This window comes from Podarcis gaigeae (assembly GCF_964106915.1).
Source record: "Podarcis gaigeae genome assembly, chromosome: 5".
Taxonomy (NCBI): domain Eukaryota; kingdom Metazoa; phylum Chordata; class Lepidosauria; order Squamata; family Lacertidae; genus Podarcis; species Podarcis gaigeae.
This window is the reverse complement of record NC_139681.1, coordinates 96,411,656-96,428,024: the sequence shown is the minus strand read 5'-3', so window position 1 is coordinate 96,428,024 and position 16,369 is coordinate 96,411,656. Positions and strand designations below refer to the sequence as shown.

Below are 16,369 nucleotides of genomic sequence, written 5' to 3'. Positions count from 1 at the left end.
AAGCCCTATTCATCTATTCTATTTATTTATTATTATTATTTATTATGACATTTGCACCCGTGCCTTTTCTCCAAGGTGCTGAGGGTGGCTGGCATACACACCTCCCCCCCATTTTATACTCACAACGACCCTGTGAGGTAGGCCAGACTGAGAGGTCGTGACGGGCCCAAGGTCACCCAGTTTAGCTCCATGGCTGAGTGGGGATTTGAACTCAGGTCTCCCAGGTTCTAGTCTGAAATGGTAATCATTACTGGCTCTCCAGTGGACTCCAGACTTTTGACTCTCCCCAGAGGACCCGCTTGGTTACAGCAATCAGAGCTGTAATAAATTTGTTTATAGAATTCTCCTCTGCATTTTCATTATTTTAATTTATTGCCTGCACCTTGGGGTGGGTTACAACAATTTAAAACACGGCGTTAAGAACAAATCAAGAACGCCCTGTTATAAATACAGTTTTTAAGTGGGTCCCATCAAATTAAGTGGGTCCCATCAAATATTCTCTAATTATGTGAACGCATGCCCAATAATTGTTGTTCATTTTCAGAATATTTGATATCCACCTACTGATAACATTATTTGATAGCCATGCTGTGATAGTATTGGTTACAGATAGGTAGCCGTGTTGGTCTGCCATAGTCAAAACAAAAAAAAATTCCTTCCAGTAGCACCTTAAAGACCAACTAAGTCAGTTCTTGGTATGAGCTTTTGTGTGCATGCACACTTCTTCAGATACGTGATAGTATTGAATATCGAACTGGATTTGACTGATGATGCACAAGGCCATTCAGAATTTTGACAGCTGCTGGAGCGGGTTGGGTGGGTGTGTTTCAGATTTGATGCCTGCCTTAAATAACAAGCCGATATTTGGATATTGTGGGGAAATGTCACAGTCAAAGGGCAAATGCAGATGCAAGGTCCCAAAATTTCATCTTTTAAAAACATGGTCAGTGGAGCTGGAAATGTAGATATTTCCCACATATTTGCAAACACGGGTTTCGGGTTCTACGGCAGACTCTTTGCAAAGGAGCTCTCCCCCTTTGCATGGCACACCCCGGCTCACCCTCTGGTTGTAGACCGTGAAGTTGTCATACAAGTTAACGATGCACTCTGCCTTCTTAAGAAACTTGCTGTAGGATGAGTCGGTCCACCAGTGCATCAGGTTGCCATGGCGATCGTATTGGCCTCCTGTAAAGCGGGACAGATAAGGGTCAGTCACAAGGGTGACCTCAGAGATTTTGCTGCTTATAGGGGGGAGAGGCTGCAGTTCTATTGCGGTTTGACTGCAGGAGTGTTCACATGTTATAAGCACTCCTGTGGGTTATCCACACATAGCGTTCAACGAGTGTACACTTTGTGTACCTGTGCACACAAGAGCCGAGCTGTGTGCATCCGCAAAGTGTTCATTCTTTCAAAGAAAACCCTTGCACTTGTGTAGAGAGAGCTTGTAACCTGGGTTCAGTGTAACGTGAGAGCAAGCATCAAGAACGCTCAAGTGTTTATGGAAATAATTCATTGATCGGCTGGGTGTTTGCCAAGGGAGGGGGAGCTCAGATAAGGCTTAGAACAGACCTAGCCACGGGACATAAACATATTTTTCAATATTATGAATATAAGACGTCGTTGGGTCCAGAGGTCCATGATGGATGTATTCAAATTTAGGTTGAAAAAATGAGGAGGCAAGGATCAACATCTAGTTCATGCAGGGCTCATGTTTATGAGTAAGGGAAAGGGTTTTGTGTTTCAGGGATGCATGCCTGTTCTGTGCCCCATTGTGCAGATGAAAGAATGAAAATGGATGGCCTCTGGTAGACATTTGCAGTCTCTGTGGGAGCAGCTGCAAGGCCTCCCTTCAAACCAGGCCAGGACCGGCCCTACTATGAGGCAAAGTGAAGCAACCGCCTCAGGTGGCAGATTATCGGGGGTGGGGGGCAGGCAGCATTGGCGAGGAGTTCCAAGGACAAACCTGTGGGTTTTCCACCATGATCCTTCTAAGCCTGGGTTTTCCAAACTTGGGTCTCCAGCTGTTTTTGGACTACAACTCCCATCATCCCTAGCTAGCAGGACAAGTAGTCAGGGATGATGGGAATTGTAGTCCAAAAACAGCTAGAGACCCAAGTTTGGGAAACCCTGTTCTAAGCTAACCTGCTTCCCTCAGGTGTGAGAGGATGGTGCGGACCCACCATTTATTAAAAATCATTTATGAAACCATTTAATGCTTTAAAAATTCTCTAGGAGGCCCATCAGCAATACTGAAGTAATATTAAGCCGCCCGTCTGCTTGGTTTCCATAAACTGAATTGAATTGGTTTCTGCCTCAAGCAGCAAAATGTATCAGGCTGGCCTGGTTATTAGGTTTTGGGAAGGTTCGGGGAGATGATTATCAGGCCCCGAAATAGGTTTGGGGAAGGGAGGGGGAGGGGGAGCTCACCCCAGTCATCGTAGCCGTGTGTCAGCTCATGTCCAATAATCGTGCCGATGCCGCCGTAATTCAGGGACCTGTAGTTTGGAGATAAAGCATTGGGGGCTATGGGGTGGCAGTGAAACGGGTGTGTGTGTGTGTGTTGGGGAACAGGTGAGAGCCCAGATTCTGCCAACAGATGGAGATTTTAGGCTGGAAATCCGCAAGGGGCTAGAGGGGCATGATCCAGGTCAGCACTGTCTTCTGAATCTGCCCCAGGCTAATAATAATAATAATAATAATAATAATAATAATAATAATAATAATAATATATTATTTATACCCCTCCCATCTGGCTGAGTTTCCCCAGCCACTCTGGGCGGCTCCCAATCGAGTGTTAAAAACAATACAGCATTAAATATTAAAAACTTCCCTAAACAGGGCTGCCTTCAGATGTCTTTTAAAGATAGGATAGGTGCTTATTTCCTTCACGTCTGAAGGGAGGGTGTTCCACAGGGTGGGCGCCACCACTGAGAAGGCCCTCTGTCTGGTTCCCTGTAACCTCACTTCTCGCAATGAGGGAACCGCCAGAAGGCCCTCGGAGCTGGATCTCAGTGTCCAGGCTGAACAATGGGGGTACTTTCATTTCTAAACAAACGTGGCCACTTTTCAGCACATTTTTCGAAGAGCACATTTTTACAGTTCATTCACCCTCCCAGAAATGTGTGGTGAAATAAGCAGAGCCCCAGCGTTCCTATTAAGGAAGGGATTGCTTTTAAGGGACAGGTCATCATCCCCACAAAACTTGACTTGCAGAACAGAAGAGTTGGACTGAAACCCACCAGCCCACAATTTTTCAGCCATGGGCCGCCTAGACGTTTGAAGGACTACAAGTCCCATCATCCCTGACCACTGCCTAAGCTGGCAGGGGATGATGGGAGTTGTAGTCCAATGGAATCTAGAGACACGAGGTTGAAGCGCGCTGCTCTAGCCTGAATCGCCACCAGCAGAACCACACACAAAGCACCCATTTCCCTCCCAGAAGCCCACGGTGTGGTCCCAGTGTGCGGAGAAAGCACTTACTGTGGAAACTCTGGGTCATATAGCGTGGGTTGAAGAATTCCAGCTGGGAACACTGAGGAGAAAGGAGACAAAGATGGTAAGGGAACAGAAATGCTCAGCAAATATGGAGCCTTCGAGAACCTTCCTTGCAGAACGGCAGACGGCATAACGTTAAATCTTGTGAGGGAAAAAGCTCTGCGTTGTTGGGGATTGCATAGGTCATGTAGGTATGCAGCGGCCTTGCCAAATAAAAGTAGGATTCCTAACCCCAGTGGAGAGCAAGATTTGTTGGCTGCTAAGCTGAGATTTTGAGATTCAGTCTCTAGCAGTCGCAACTATGGAGCCTGCTTGGGTGGCATTTCAGCTCCTCAGTGCATAGCAGGGCTGTGGCAATGCAAATTCCTGACTCTCGCGCCTGCAACGGGCAACTTCCCTTTCCCATGAGCTATCCAGTCCCACGAGAGATCCAGAAATGCAAATGTGTCCATACCCATTTGGTTCTTGTTGGGAAGGTAGTAAGCGTTCAGCGCCTGGGGGGGCAGCAGCCACCTGCAACGAGAAAACACACCTTGATCAAGAGAGGTCTCCTTGCAGCCCAAGGTGAGGCTTGCTCGACCCAATAACTGTTAGATGCAGAAGACAACATCTGTCCGCACAGGAATGAGATGGGGTCTCTTATGACCTCCAGAAGGCAAAGGACACACTGAATTTCTTTTCTATTACTACAGGTGAGTCAAGAAAGGGGCAGGAAGTATCAGTGCTGGTGCAGCTAAGGGATGGGAGACTTGCCAGCCTCCAGATATTGTTGGACTCCAATTCCCATCAGTCCCCACCAGCATGACCAGTGCTTGGGAATGGTGGGGGTTCTAATCCAACAACAGGTTCCCCAACCCTGTGCTAAGGGAGCAGGAAGCATGTCCTCCAAGGGTTCCTGTAGCAGCTGTCGGAAACAGCTACAGGAAGTCGGAGGCTTCTGCCCACATGGAATTTCGTGAACCAGTCCTCACAAAATCACTTCCTTCGTTCTCAGAGCAGTGTTTCCCAAACATGGGTCTCCAGCTGTTTTTGGACTACAACTCCCATCTTCCCTGACCACTGGTCCTGCTTGCAAGGGATGATGGGAGTTGTAGTCCAAAAACAGCTGGAGACCCAAGTTTGGGAAACCCTGTTCTCAGAGCAACCAGGTCTGAGCCATCAATCTTGGGTGAACTCAACACCTGCTTGTGTGTCGCGTGAAGAACGCTGGCTGGTTCAAACATACTTTTCGATAGCGGGTTTGGTTCAAAGGAGGCAACGTCCCTGTGCTCTTGCTGCCAGCCACTAGAGGTTGCTCAAGCCTGGGGAAATGAACAGACAAAGAAAGGGAAGAAAGAGGAAGCAGGTGGGGGGAGACTGGGGTGTGACTCCCAGGCTGTCCCTGTTTCCAAGAAGGATTCCAACACATACCAAGAAATTCTGATTGCACAATTGAGATGGATCTGACACTCCTGTGCAGCAAACACACTTCAAAAAAGAAAGAAAAGCCGGAAAGACAGAGATAGGAAAATGCACAGAAAGTGTGGGATGATGCTTGATGCAACAGTGTCTGACCTCCCCACAAGCAATCAGTAACAAATGTCTAACCTCCCTACAAACAAATCAGGACCAATGCTGGAAGTACCACCAAATTCAGACCTCCACAGTAGCTTTCATGAGAATTTAGGTGCAATATTTCTAGGCTTTCCCTGCTTGGGATAACTCAGGGTGCAGGCTCTCCACAAGCCGGCCTGAGCTTCCTGTCAAAAGGAGGGATACCTACGCCGACTTGTCCACTTCCTGCCGGATCTTCTTCACTGACAGCTTAATGCTGAATTTGATGCTGTTGAGGATGTTCTTAAAGTAGGTTTTCTCATGGACCTCGAACTGTGGAAGGAGACAAGTGAAATTAGGCTGAAGGATTGGGGGAAGGGTTGTAGCTCAGCGATACATGCCAAAAGGTCCCAGGTTCAAGACCCCTGTTGCAAACCCCAGAGAGAAGCAAGCTGCTCATGTAGGCAGGACTGAGCACGGTGGGGAACCACCCAAAAAAAAGAGGGCACAAAAGGTTCATAAAATGTGCATATGCTCACCTCCATGCACACATGAGTTTCGGACTAATTATTACGATTTAAATAGAAATACACCTCGCCATAGCAGGAAAGGTTGTAACCAGGTGAGCTGTATTCACCTGCAAAGGGCTCGTCCACACTTGACCCATGCCTAGAAAGTATGATTCCAAGAGGTTTTCCATTTGTCTCATGTTTTGTAGGCATGGGTCTGTGAGGTTTTGCCACTTCCCCCTCGAAAGGCTGCTCTTTAGTGCTAAATCACAACAAATGGCAATCCTCAAAAAGAAAAAGACTGCCGTTGATTCCAATTCAGCTTGCATTAATGTGGAATTTGTGGCAATGTTTCAAAGTTATTCACAGCTTTGCTTTTGGGAACGTAAAAGCAGCAACAATCTGATTGTAGGATATGGCTTCACAAGCTATAACAATTATACAAAAAGCAATGATTCTTCAACATCAACTTCGTTGGACTGGTCATGTTGTGTGGATGCCTGATTATAGTCTTCCAAAGCAACTACTCTATTCTGAACTTAAAAATGGAAAGCGTAATGCTGGTGGTCAACAAAAGAGGTTTAAAGACTGTCTCAAGGCAAAGCTTTAAAAATGTAGTATAAACACCAACAATTGGAAAACACTTGCCTGCAAGCGCTCCCGTTGGAGAACAGCCTTTACCAAAGGTGTCATGGGCTTTGAAGACACTCGAACTCAGGACGCAAGGGAGAAATGTGCTAAGAGGAAGGCACGCTTGGCAAACCCTCCACTCCTGCCTGGAAACCTATGTCCCCACTGTGGAAGGATGTGTGGATCCAGAATTGGCCTCCACAGTCACTTACAGACTTATTATTAAAACCGTGTTTATGGAAGACAATCTTACTTGGCTACGAATGATCACCAAAGAAGAAGAAGACTAAAAGCATAAAGGTTAAAGCAGTGTTAGGTACACCGAACGATGAATGTTTCTAACTGTTTTATTCACAATAAATTTGGGCAAGTGTCAGAGGGATGGCTGAGCTTGCATTTTGCCAGTGAGTTGGCCAGTGCAGGTTTAAATGGTTGTCAGACATACAATAAAGATATTATTATTTTGATGAAGCAAACTTCATATTACCCTTGGCTCAACTGTTCACTAATCTTGGCAGCTGATCCAGTGACAGTTTGCCACAAGCTGCTCATACAGGGAGTTGTTTTTAGTGACTATTACACCTTGCATAGCAAATGACCTGTAACAATCACTGGAAACAACATGTGGAACTGTTACGAGATCTGTCATGAGCTGCCAGAGAGAGGTTCCCAAGGGTTAAAATGCCAGACTCAAGCCTTCCTGTGTCTGTCAACGCAGCAGCCAGCATTACAATATGCCAGCAAAACAAAAAAACTGTAAGAAGCATTTATGTATAGGTTGGGGGAGGTTGCCCCTCTAGCAGATATTATGCACATGCAGCCCACTACCAAAATCAGCACATCACTTTTGTGACTTTTGTGATTTGTCCTCATGAAACACTTCATCACAGTTTCTTCCTATCTGTTCAAAGGGCCTCTGCTGTATGATACCAAATGTAAGAATTCACTGATAAATGTATCTATGTGCTGGCTCACAGGGAAAACTTCAGAAATTCATATAGACATGTGAGCTCAGCTACTCAGCAGCCCCTCTGCCTGAGTGATAATCCCTGGCATCCTGATACCTGAGGGCGAGACAGGTAGCCATTCCAGAAATAACAAACCCAGATGAAGACAAAAGGGTGTGATTAACTTGGCTGGGAAACAGGGAAGTGTAAATATCTCGTTACACTTGATGGGTATTTGGTGGAGGGCAAGAAGAATCATGGGGCAGGGTCCAGGATGCTCAGATTACTGCCACCAGTCCTCCCCTTTCATGATGTAACCATGATGTATTAGTGATGTAGTTTGGGGGGGTGTAACATGGGGATTAGCAGCTAATCCCCATGTTACATGGGCTCTTTTGTTTGGGGCTTCCATCTTGTACCACCTGGTGGCAGGTGGCAGTCCTGTCGCGACAGTCTTCAATAAAGACCAAGCCTACTGGCTGCTGTTTTGCTCTGGTATTCCTGGCTGGTGTCCTTGTTTTTTGTCCAAGGGAGCCCTCAGATTTCTCCATTAACAAAGTCCTTGGGGTTAGCCGCAGCTGCCGCCCCTGATCTCTGAGTTGCCCCCCCCCCAAAGAGAAGTGCCTCATCACACTGCCCCACAGGGGCCTGGAAAGCACCTTCTGGCCAGCGCCAGAGGCACCATTCACTTGGGGAGCTTGTAGCCAGGGCTGCTGCAACGAACAGCTGTGCAAGCCTTTGGGAGGCAGAGACGAAGGAGGAAAGGAAAGAGGGACAGAGGCCAGTGTTGCCCATGGCACCCCTGACCATCGGCACATTGGTTGAAAACCACCGAATTAAGAAATAAAAATAACATTTACTTTGGTTTACTTATAAACTTGCAACCCATTGGCACAGGTTTTGTGACCCACTTGTGTTTTACAGGACTGTTTCCTGTAAAATAGGATACACAACCACATTGCCTAGGCCAGGTGAGCCAATGTTGCAGCACAGCGTGGGGTGGCTCCCTGTATTTCTGTTTTTATTTATTGCATGCTGCCCTTCAGTTTATAATTACAAAGGTGGCCTCATATGACGAGAACAACAAATCCATTACAAAACACAATAAAAAGAACCATTAGAAAAATGCAATTGGGGGAGGTAGGGAAACCCAGTAATCAACAAAACAGCAGGATAAAATAGAAGCCGCTTCTTAAAACTCCTCTGATGTTAAAAGCCTGGGAAAATCAAAAAGGTCTTTGCCTAGTGCTGAAAACACATCAATGTAAGTGTTAGGTGATCTCCCTTGGGGAAAGAGTTCCATAAACAGGAAGGCTCTTTCCTCACTTACCACCGGCCGTTATTTAAACACAGGTGATCAATCAACTGAAAACTCTTTAGTTGATTAATTGGTTGGGCTGCCACTCTCTGCCCAGGGAGGTTCCCACCCCACCCCACCCCAGGAAGCGTGGGCACTGGGCTCCTGGCATGCTTGCCTCGTATTCCTTGTCAATCGCTTCTGGGTTGAGCAGGAAGTCTGGGTAGCCGATCATCACCTTCATGTGCTGCAACTGCAAGAGAAGCAGGACTCAGATACCCGGGAGGCAAAACAGCTTGAGGGACCTGCACAAGACAACCCTCAAGAACCCGTGAGCCAGATCAGGAATGCTGGGGATCCCACTGTTACCTAAAAGCCAGTTCCCCAATGCACCTTCAAAAGGCAGATCAGAGCTTAAAGTGAGGTCCCTAGAGATTCCACCTCTCTTCCCCCCTGGTGGTGGAGGACAATAGCCCAGACCTACTATTGGTTTAGTGGTTAAGAGTGGTGGACTAGGACCTGGGAGACTAGAGTTCAAATCTCCACTCAGCCATGAAGCTCGCTGGATGAGCTTCAACCTCTGAACCATTCCTCATCAGGCTTGCTTCCCAGACCCTTGACCATCTTGGTTGTCCTCCTCTGCACACCTTCCAGCTTGTCAACCTCCCTCTTAATCTGTGGTGCCCAGAACTGGACACAATATTCCAGCTGTGGTCTGACCAAGGCAGAATAGAGCAGTACTAGGACTTTCCTTGACCTGGACACTAGACTTCTGTTGATTCGCTTTTTTCACTGCTGCATCGCACTGTGGACTCCTGCTAAGCCTGTGCTCCACCAAGGCCCCTGGATCCTTTTCGCATGTACTGCTAGCAAGCCAGGTGTCCCTCATCTTATATTTGTGCATCTGGCTCTTCCTTTCCAACTGTACAATTCTATGATTCTAACCCGACCTACCTCACAGGGCTGTTGTGGGGATCAGTGAGTAGGAAGACCATGTATGCTCCTTGGAGAAAATGGTGGGATATAAATGCAATGAATAAATAAAAATAAGAGAGTTATAGGAGGTCTGTAGCTGAGTGGAGCATCTGCTTTGCCTGCAGAAGGTTTCAGGTTCAATCCTCACCATCTCCAGATATGGGTGGGAGAGGAACCCTGCCTGAAGACCTGGAGAGCCACTGCCAGGCAGTGTAGACAGAATTAAGCTAGATAGACAGACCCATGGGTGTGGCTCAGTAGAAGGCAGCTCCCAGAGTTCCCACTCTGTGCCAAACGCATCCCCACGGCCATAGCCAGGTTGCTTGAAGGACCACCTTGTCTCTTACACACCGGCCAGATAACTGTGATCATCTGGAGAAGCCTTCCTGTGATGGCCTGGGACTTGGGCTCGGACTTGGAACCAGAGGGGTCTCAGCCTGCACCGGATCCTTTGCCTCATCTGAACCAAGTCTGGAGCCTGATCCTGAAGAGCCCCAGTCTGCACAGGTTCCCCTGCAACAAACACCAGCTGGACCAAGTCAGGGGCCTGAGCCTGCCCTGGCTCCAGATGCAGGGATGACCTTGTTGCCCTCAGCTGGGCCATCACTTACAGCTGCTCCGCTACAGTTGGGTCAGGGGAGGCTGACACGGCCTCTGGGTCTAGTAACCCACCGACGTCTCCCGAGCTGCAGAGACTGAGGTCTGAGAGAAGTAAAGACCTGAGTACTGGCAGGAGGAGTGCTCGCCTTCGGGTGAGACAGGGAGGTGAGTGTCCGGGGGATCAGGACCGGCCACTACCCCAACAAACATAAAAGGCTGTCGGACCCCACCACAGGTTGAGGGAGCAACTTTGCTGTATGCTAGATCCTGCCTGAGATTCTGCACCTGTCCTTGCCTGGTTTCCTGCCTCATGTCCTGCCTTGGCCCTGTTGGACTGACTCCTAGCAGAACCTTCGGATTCTGGACCGGACCTGGACCGTGTTTCTCAGGTCACCCCCGGGGCCAGCACACTGACTGTCCCAACGTCACATCATCTTCATTTCGTTTCTAGGCACACCAAGACCTCTTGGTGTGCAGCAGCACCAGTAATTTGGAGCACATTCCCAATGAGATCAAACAGGCACCTCCCATGTTGATATTCCGTCAACAGCCATGAAAATGTTTTCATTCCTCCAAGCATTTTTAGGGAATTAATTTGAATCAGCGTCAGTTATTTGTTCTACTTTGGTGATTTTATACTTGTATGCCCTTCTGAATATTCTATAGTACACTGCCATGATAATTTTTTTTAATGAGCTGGAACTGGCAGTTCATAAATATTCTTAGAAATCATAGATGGATGGATGGATAGATAGATGGATAAATAGCGCCTTCCTTTTGTGCCTCCTGGGTTGTGTGTGGAAAAGGTTTCTCAAAGTCATAGAATCCTAGAATTGTAGAGTTTGAAGGGGGATCCCAACGGTCATCTAGCCCAACCCCTCTGTAATGCAGGAATCTCAGCTAAAGCACCCATGACAGATGGCAATCCAATCTCTGCTTAAAAACCTCCAAGGGAGGAGAGTCTACCACCTTCTGAGGGAGACCGTTCCACTGTCAAACAACTCTTACCATCAGAAAGTTATTCCTGGTGTTTAGTCGGAATCTCCTGTATTGTCACGAATCCATTAGTTCAAGTCCTACCCTCCAGAGTAGAGCAAAACAAGCTCGCTTCCTCTTCCATGAGACGGTCCTTGAGATATTTGAAGATGGCTCTCATATCTCCTTTCAGTCTCCTCTTTTCCAGGCTAAACATACCTAGCTGCTTCAACCGTTCCTCATCAGGCTTAGTTTCTGGACCCTTTATCATCTCACAAAGGAGCTGATATGCCTAGCCCAGGCATAGGCAAACTCCGGCCCTCCAGATGTTTGGGACTACAATTCCCATCATCCCTAGCTAACAAGACCAGTGGTCAGGGACAATGGGAATTGTAGTCCCAAACATCTGGAGGGCTGGAGTTTGCCTATGCCTGGGTCTAGCCCTTTCTTGACCTCTAGGGCACAATGCTCAGGGTGTGGCTTCTGGGTCTGGGTAGACTCTTCTTCGATCCCTCCCCACACAGCCCCTCGCCGGCTGCCTACCTTGGCTCTAGCCGCCCGCCGTGTCTCCTCATCCATCCAGTCCAATTCTTCCAGTCGACGGTCCAGGATGTGTTTGATGTCTTCCACTAGCTGCTGCACCTGGTCAAAGGAAGTTGCCCAAGGTGATATGGGTGAACACGGAAGACACACACCATTCTCCAAGCAATTCAGGGCAAAGAGATGTGGGGAAGACCCAGCAACCCAAGGCTAGCCCAAGATATTTTGCTGGGACGTCAAAGCACCACACAGGGGTTGCGATGAGCCCCACACAGTGCTTCAAAACCCCTGAGACTTCTGCTTTGGGCAATAAAGGCCAACAAAATCTGCTTTCTTTCTGCCAATGAACATTTACGAGAAAGGCAATAAAAAACAACAACAGATCAGTAACTACAGACCAATCAGTTTAATAGATAGCATTGTGTCTGAAGTGTATGCTAAGTTCCTTCTTTATTGATCAGAGGCTTAGCCCAAGGCAAACAATGTTTTTTCCAGAAGAACAAGCAGGGCTTTGATCATGGCCTTTATTGACTTGAAAGCTGCCTTTGATTCTGCCGGCAAAGATGGATGGTAGCCCATGTTGTCAAGTTCCAATTTAGATCTCGAATGCTTACATCTCGTCAGAGCTATTTATACTATTACTGATGTCAAAGTTAGCACAGCATGCCCTCCAACATTCCTCCAATGAAAATAGAGACATCCTATTCAATAATAATAATAATAATAATAATAATAATAATAATAGCAGCAACTTATTGTACTTATACCCTGCCCATTTGATTGGGTTGCCCCAGCCAATTGAGGCAGCTTCCAGCACATAAAAAAACACTAACCATTTAAAAACTTCTCCTTGACATCTTATGGGAGGGCGTTCCAAAGGGCGGGTGCCACCACCGAGAAGGCCCTCTGCCTGGTTCCCTGCAACCTCACTTCTTGCAGTGAGGGAACCACCAGAAGGCCCTTGGAGCTGGACCTCAGTGAATGATGGGGATGGAGACGCTCCTTCAGGTAAATGGCTGAGGCCATTTAGGGCTTTCAAGGTCAGCACCAACACTTTGAATTGTGCTTGGAAATGTACTGGGATCCAGTGAAGTTCCTTTAGAACTGGTGTTAAATGGTCCTGGCAGCTGCTCCCAGTCACCAGTCTAGCTGCCGCATTCTGGATTAATTGCAGTTTCCGAGTCACCTTCAAAGCTAGCCCCACATACAGCACATTGTAGTAGTCCAAGCAGGAGATAACTAGAGCATGCCGCACTCTGGCGAGACAGTCCGAGGGCAGGTCATTGCTACGCCCTCTTTGGGCCCCAGCCCCACCCATCACTGAAAAGTGGCCCTCAGAAGGCTGAATACGGCCCTCAGGCTGGAAAAGGTTTCCCACCTCTTGAAACTCCCAGAATGCATTTCCCCCCACCCAATCAGAACCCTGCCTGCCCACCGTCCGCCATCTTGCGCTGGCTCCTACCTTGGCCTTGCTGGCAGAAGAGAAGTATTCTTCCACAAAGAGAGCGCCCAAAGCCATCCCAAAGTGCTTGTTGGCCTGGCTCAAGCACACTTTCCCCAGCTCCATCTGCTTCTCAGCTCCCTCCATCTCCTTGGCGAGCTCGTGGATGGCGTCTCGGAAGGGCGTCGAGAGATGTTCGCTCAGCACCACCGCAATGCGCCACAGCATGTAGTTGTGGAGGATCCTGCAGCAGAAGGAGGGCAAACCGGTTTAGGAGGGAGCTCGGACGCTGAATATCCTGGTCCAGTGGGTGAGGGGAAATAAGGAACCCATATAAGCCTCATTTCCCTCTCTTTTCCTCAGAGGCCCACATTTTCAGATGCGACAAAATCATTTTTCTGGCTGCAACCGCCAGCAGGACCTTGCATGTAGAAAGCTAGAGTATCAGGGAAATGAGTTCACATCATTTGGAGAACGGTGGGGAGCATTCAGACATGGAAAGCCACACCCTGGCAGTCTGAAGTGGCAGTGTGAAAAAAGGGACTTATTGTTTTGTTTTGCTAAATGTATAATCTGGGCTTAGGAAAGCACACCAAATTGTGGAAGAAAGGTTGATGCTAAAGGGCAGTAACAGCCACCGTAATGAGGCTAAATGTCCAATTAAAACCAGCAAAAGGAGCGGCCAGCAAGAACCACCACCAAACACTTTTTGCAAACTGGTGCGCTGTGGCACATGGCATCCCGTATGCACGAGATCTTCTACGCATAGCCTGAGCCAACTATTGTCTTTCTGGGACTCCAGAGATCCAGCTTGGAGGAAGAACTGGATCCATGCAGTTTTCTGTAGGCATTGAATTGCAGCAAGGAGACTTCCCAACCAGTTGGTTTCACTCCCGTAGGTCAGCCTGGTGACCAACAGCCCTGTGAGGTAGGCGAGGCTGAGAGATAGCAAGCCGGCTTCCTCTCGGCCACATCCTTACCTGATAGGTGTGGTGTGGATAAGCTCAGACACCCTCTGCATGTAGTCTGTGGCCAGCAGCACCACCTCCTCGTCCTCAGAAAAATTGTCATGGAATATTCTGTCAAGGAGCCTCTTCCATTTGAACTGGAGATTAAAAATAAGAGTTTCCCAGAATGTATCCTATTTCTGTCCTTTTTATATATATATACTGTTTTTATTTATTTTCATGGTACGAAAGATAAATTTCGGGAAAACAATTGTTACAGCAGTAAACAACAAGTAACTTCTGTCCTTTTGACCAGTTCTTTCTGAGTATGACTGGGTTTTGTAGGGATGGTGAATGTAGTCCAGATATTGATGGACTACAATTCCCATCATTCCTGCTGGGAGCCGGAGTCCAGCAACACCTGGAGGGCCACAGATTCCCTATCACTGTCATAAGAAACAGGCATCAAGTGGTTGTAACCAAATCCAGCCATTTTGGAGTTGATAGAGAGAGGAGCAGTGCTAGGACCCAGGGGAGCCTGGGCTCCTAATTGACTAAGGGGCGGGGCTATGCCATGGTCTATAAAGACTGTGTCAAGGTGGGTTGAACCCTCCAGTTAAAGAAGTGGGAGCTTGACTGTATCAGTCATGGACCAGACCTCCATGGCCCATAGAGTGGAATGCATGACCTGTGTGCGGAATGCATGGCAAAGGAGTGGAATGCATGATCCATAAGTGGAATGCATGGCCCGTGAGTGGAATGCATCACTCATGTGTAGAACGCATGGCCCATAAGTGGAATGCATGGCCCACGAGTGGAATGCATCACCCATAAGTGGAATGCATCACCCATAAGTGGAATGCATGGCCCATGTGTAGAATGCATTCCCTTTTGTGGAATGCACAGCCCATGTGTGTGGAATGCAGGACCCATGGGTGGAATGAACCAGTGGGGTCACAAAACGCCTCTCATTTTTTCCAACTGCTCTCTCCCGAAAGGGGAAAGTGGCCCAATACAACTGCAAACCTACATGAGGTGTGATGCGCTGTAGTTCTCCCAGGGTCACCTTGTTGTACATGGAGTTGATGTCCCTGCGCAGGTCGTCGTACTCGGAGACCGTGATCTGAGAAATGGGAGAGGAAACAGGAGGGGTGGTTCTGTATCCTAACTTACCTCGCAGGGTTGTCATGAGGATAAAAGGGGGAGCAGGAAGAGCCACATACACTGTCTTGAGCTGCTTAGAGGGAAGGGGGGTATAAATGTAATAGGAAAGGAAAGAAACAGAAAAGAGCCCACCCCCAAGAATCCTGGGAATGGCAGCTAGGTGAGAGTGATGTTAGAGATCTCAGTCCTCTCTTTAGGGAACTACATTTCCCAGAATTCTCTACGGAAAAGAGATGACAGCTAGGTAGTGTGCATGTGCCAGTTGGATTGTGTTTTAATGCAAAACGCACACCCTAAACGCCCTCAGAATTGTCAGCTATAATCTCACGTTTTAAATGCAGGTAAGGAGATCTTCAGAGTTTCACAACAAATCTGAAAACCTGTGAGATACAAATGACTCAGTATCTCACAGGAGATTGTTTAGGGCCGGCAGGTGGGAACTACAGGTGGACAGGTGTAGAAGCTCCCGTGGGACAATCAGCATTGCCCCAGGTGAGCTCTGTCCCTGCGACTCAGAAGTAGGGGTGAATGAATCTGTCAATTTCAATCTCCATTTCTAACTTTTATGATCATAAGTTCAAACTTGCCACGTTTCTGCATCGGTTTGCGATCTTACTTTTAAAAAATTCTCACGAAGATTTGTCACCATGTCCCCTGACATTGCAAGCAATTCCCTCCGAAATAATGCATATCTCCGTGCACTATTTTAATGGATAAATGAACATTTTAGGTATGCTCCCTGCTACCAGTTGCATTTTCCTGCACGCTATTTGGCTGAAGAAGTGCGCTGCAAAATTCAGAAATGTGCAAATGCCAAAGGAACGTCATGTTCCAGTTTGCACATTGTGCAAATCATTGGCTAAGCTCTAGCCAAAATGCAAACCAAAACCAATTCCTTCCCAATCCCTCCTCGGGACTAAGAATTGCTCCAGAAGTTCACTGCTGGGGTATGATCTGACACAGGCCACCTCTTCCAGAAATGGCCAGCCCTGGACCCCACCCCTCATTTATTTTTCCTCTCCAGCTCTGCCTCCACCTTCAGATAGGAGAAGAGGAATGGCGGACTCACGTTGGCCAGCCTTTGCTCCAGCTGCAGAATCTCGCTGGCTTTCTGCTCCACATTCTCGGCGCCCAGCAGACTCAACAGCCTCTCCATGAAGATGCGATAGGCAGCCAAGATCTGCGAAGGGACAAAGGAATTAGCAGGCTGGGTTTCGTCGAACGGTCCTTCTTGAAAAGGCATTTGACAAGCTAAATGGGCAGAGCTCGAATGGCCATTTTCCTGAGATACAGCATGATTTTATTTCTTACGCAAA

General features: G+C 47.8%; 1 protein-coding gene across 1 annotated transcript in view; it reads right to left on the bottom strand.

The window, feature by feature from the left end:
* The window catches only part of ECEL1 (endothelin converting enzyme like 1), a 47,670-nt gene that overhangs the window by 7,602 nt on the left and 23,699 nt on the right, over positions 1-16,369 (bottom strand). The window contains exons 3-13 of the mRNA XM_083739998.1: positions 16,123-16,233; positions 14,920-15,012; positions 13,923-14,047; positions 12,964-13,186; positions 11,505-11,603; positions 8,590-8,664; positions 5,258-5,361; positions 3,950-4,008; positions 3,481-3,532; positions 2,428-2,495; positions 1,061-1,185 (exon numbers count right to left, since the gene is read on the bottom strand). Of these exons, the coding sequence (XP_083596124.1) occupies positions 1,061-1,185; positions 2,428-2,495; positions 3,481-3,532; positions 3,950-4,008; positions 5,258-5,361; positions 8,590-8,664; positions 11,505-11,603; positions 12,964-13,186; positions 13,923-14,047; positions 14,920-15,012; positions 16,123-16,233 (1,134 nt within the window). The remainder of the gene's footprint in view (positions 1-1,060; positions 1,186-2,427; positions 2,496-3,480; positions 3,533-3,949; positions 4,009-5,257; positions 5,362-8,589; positions 8,665-11,504; positions 11,604-12,963; positions 13,187-13,922; positions 14,048-14,919; positions 15,013-16,122; positions 16,234-16,369) is intronic.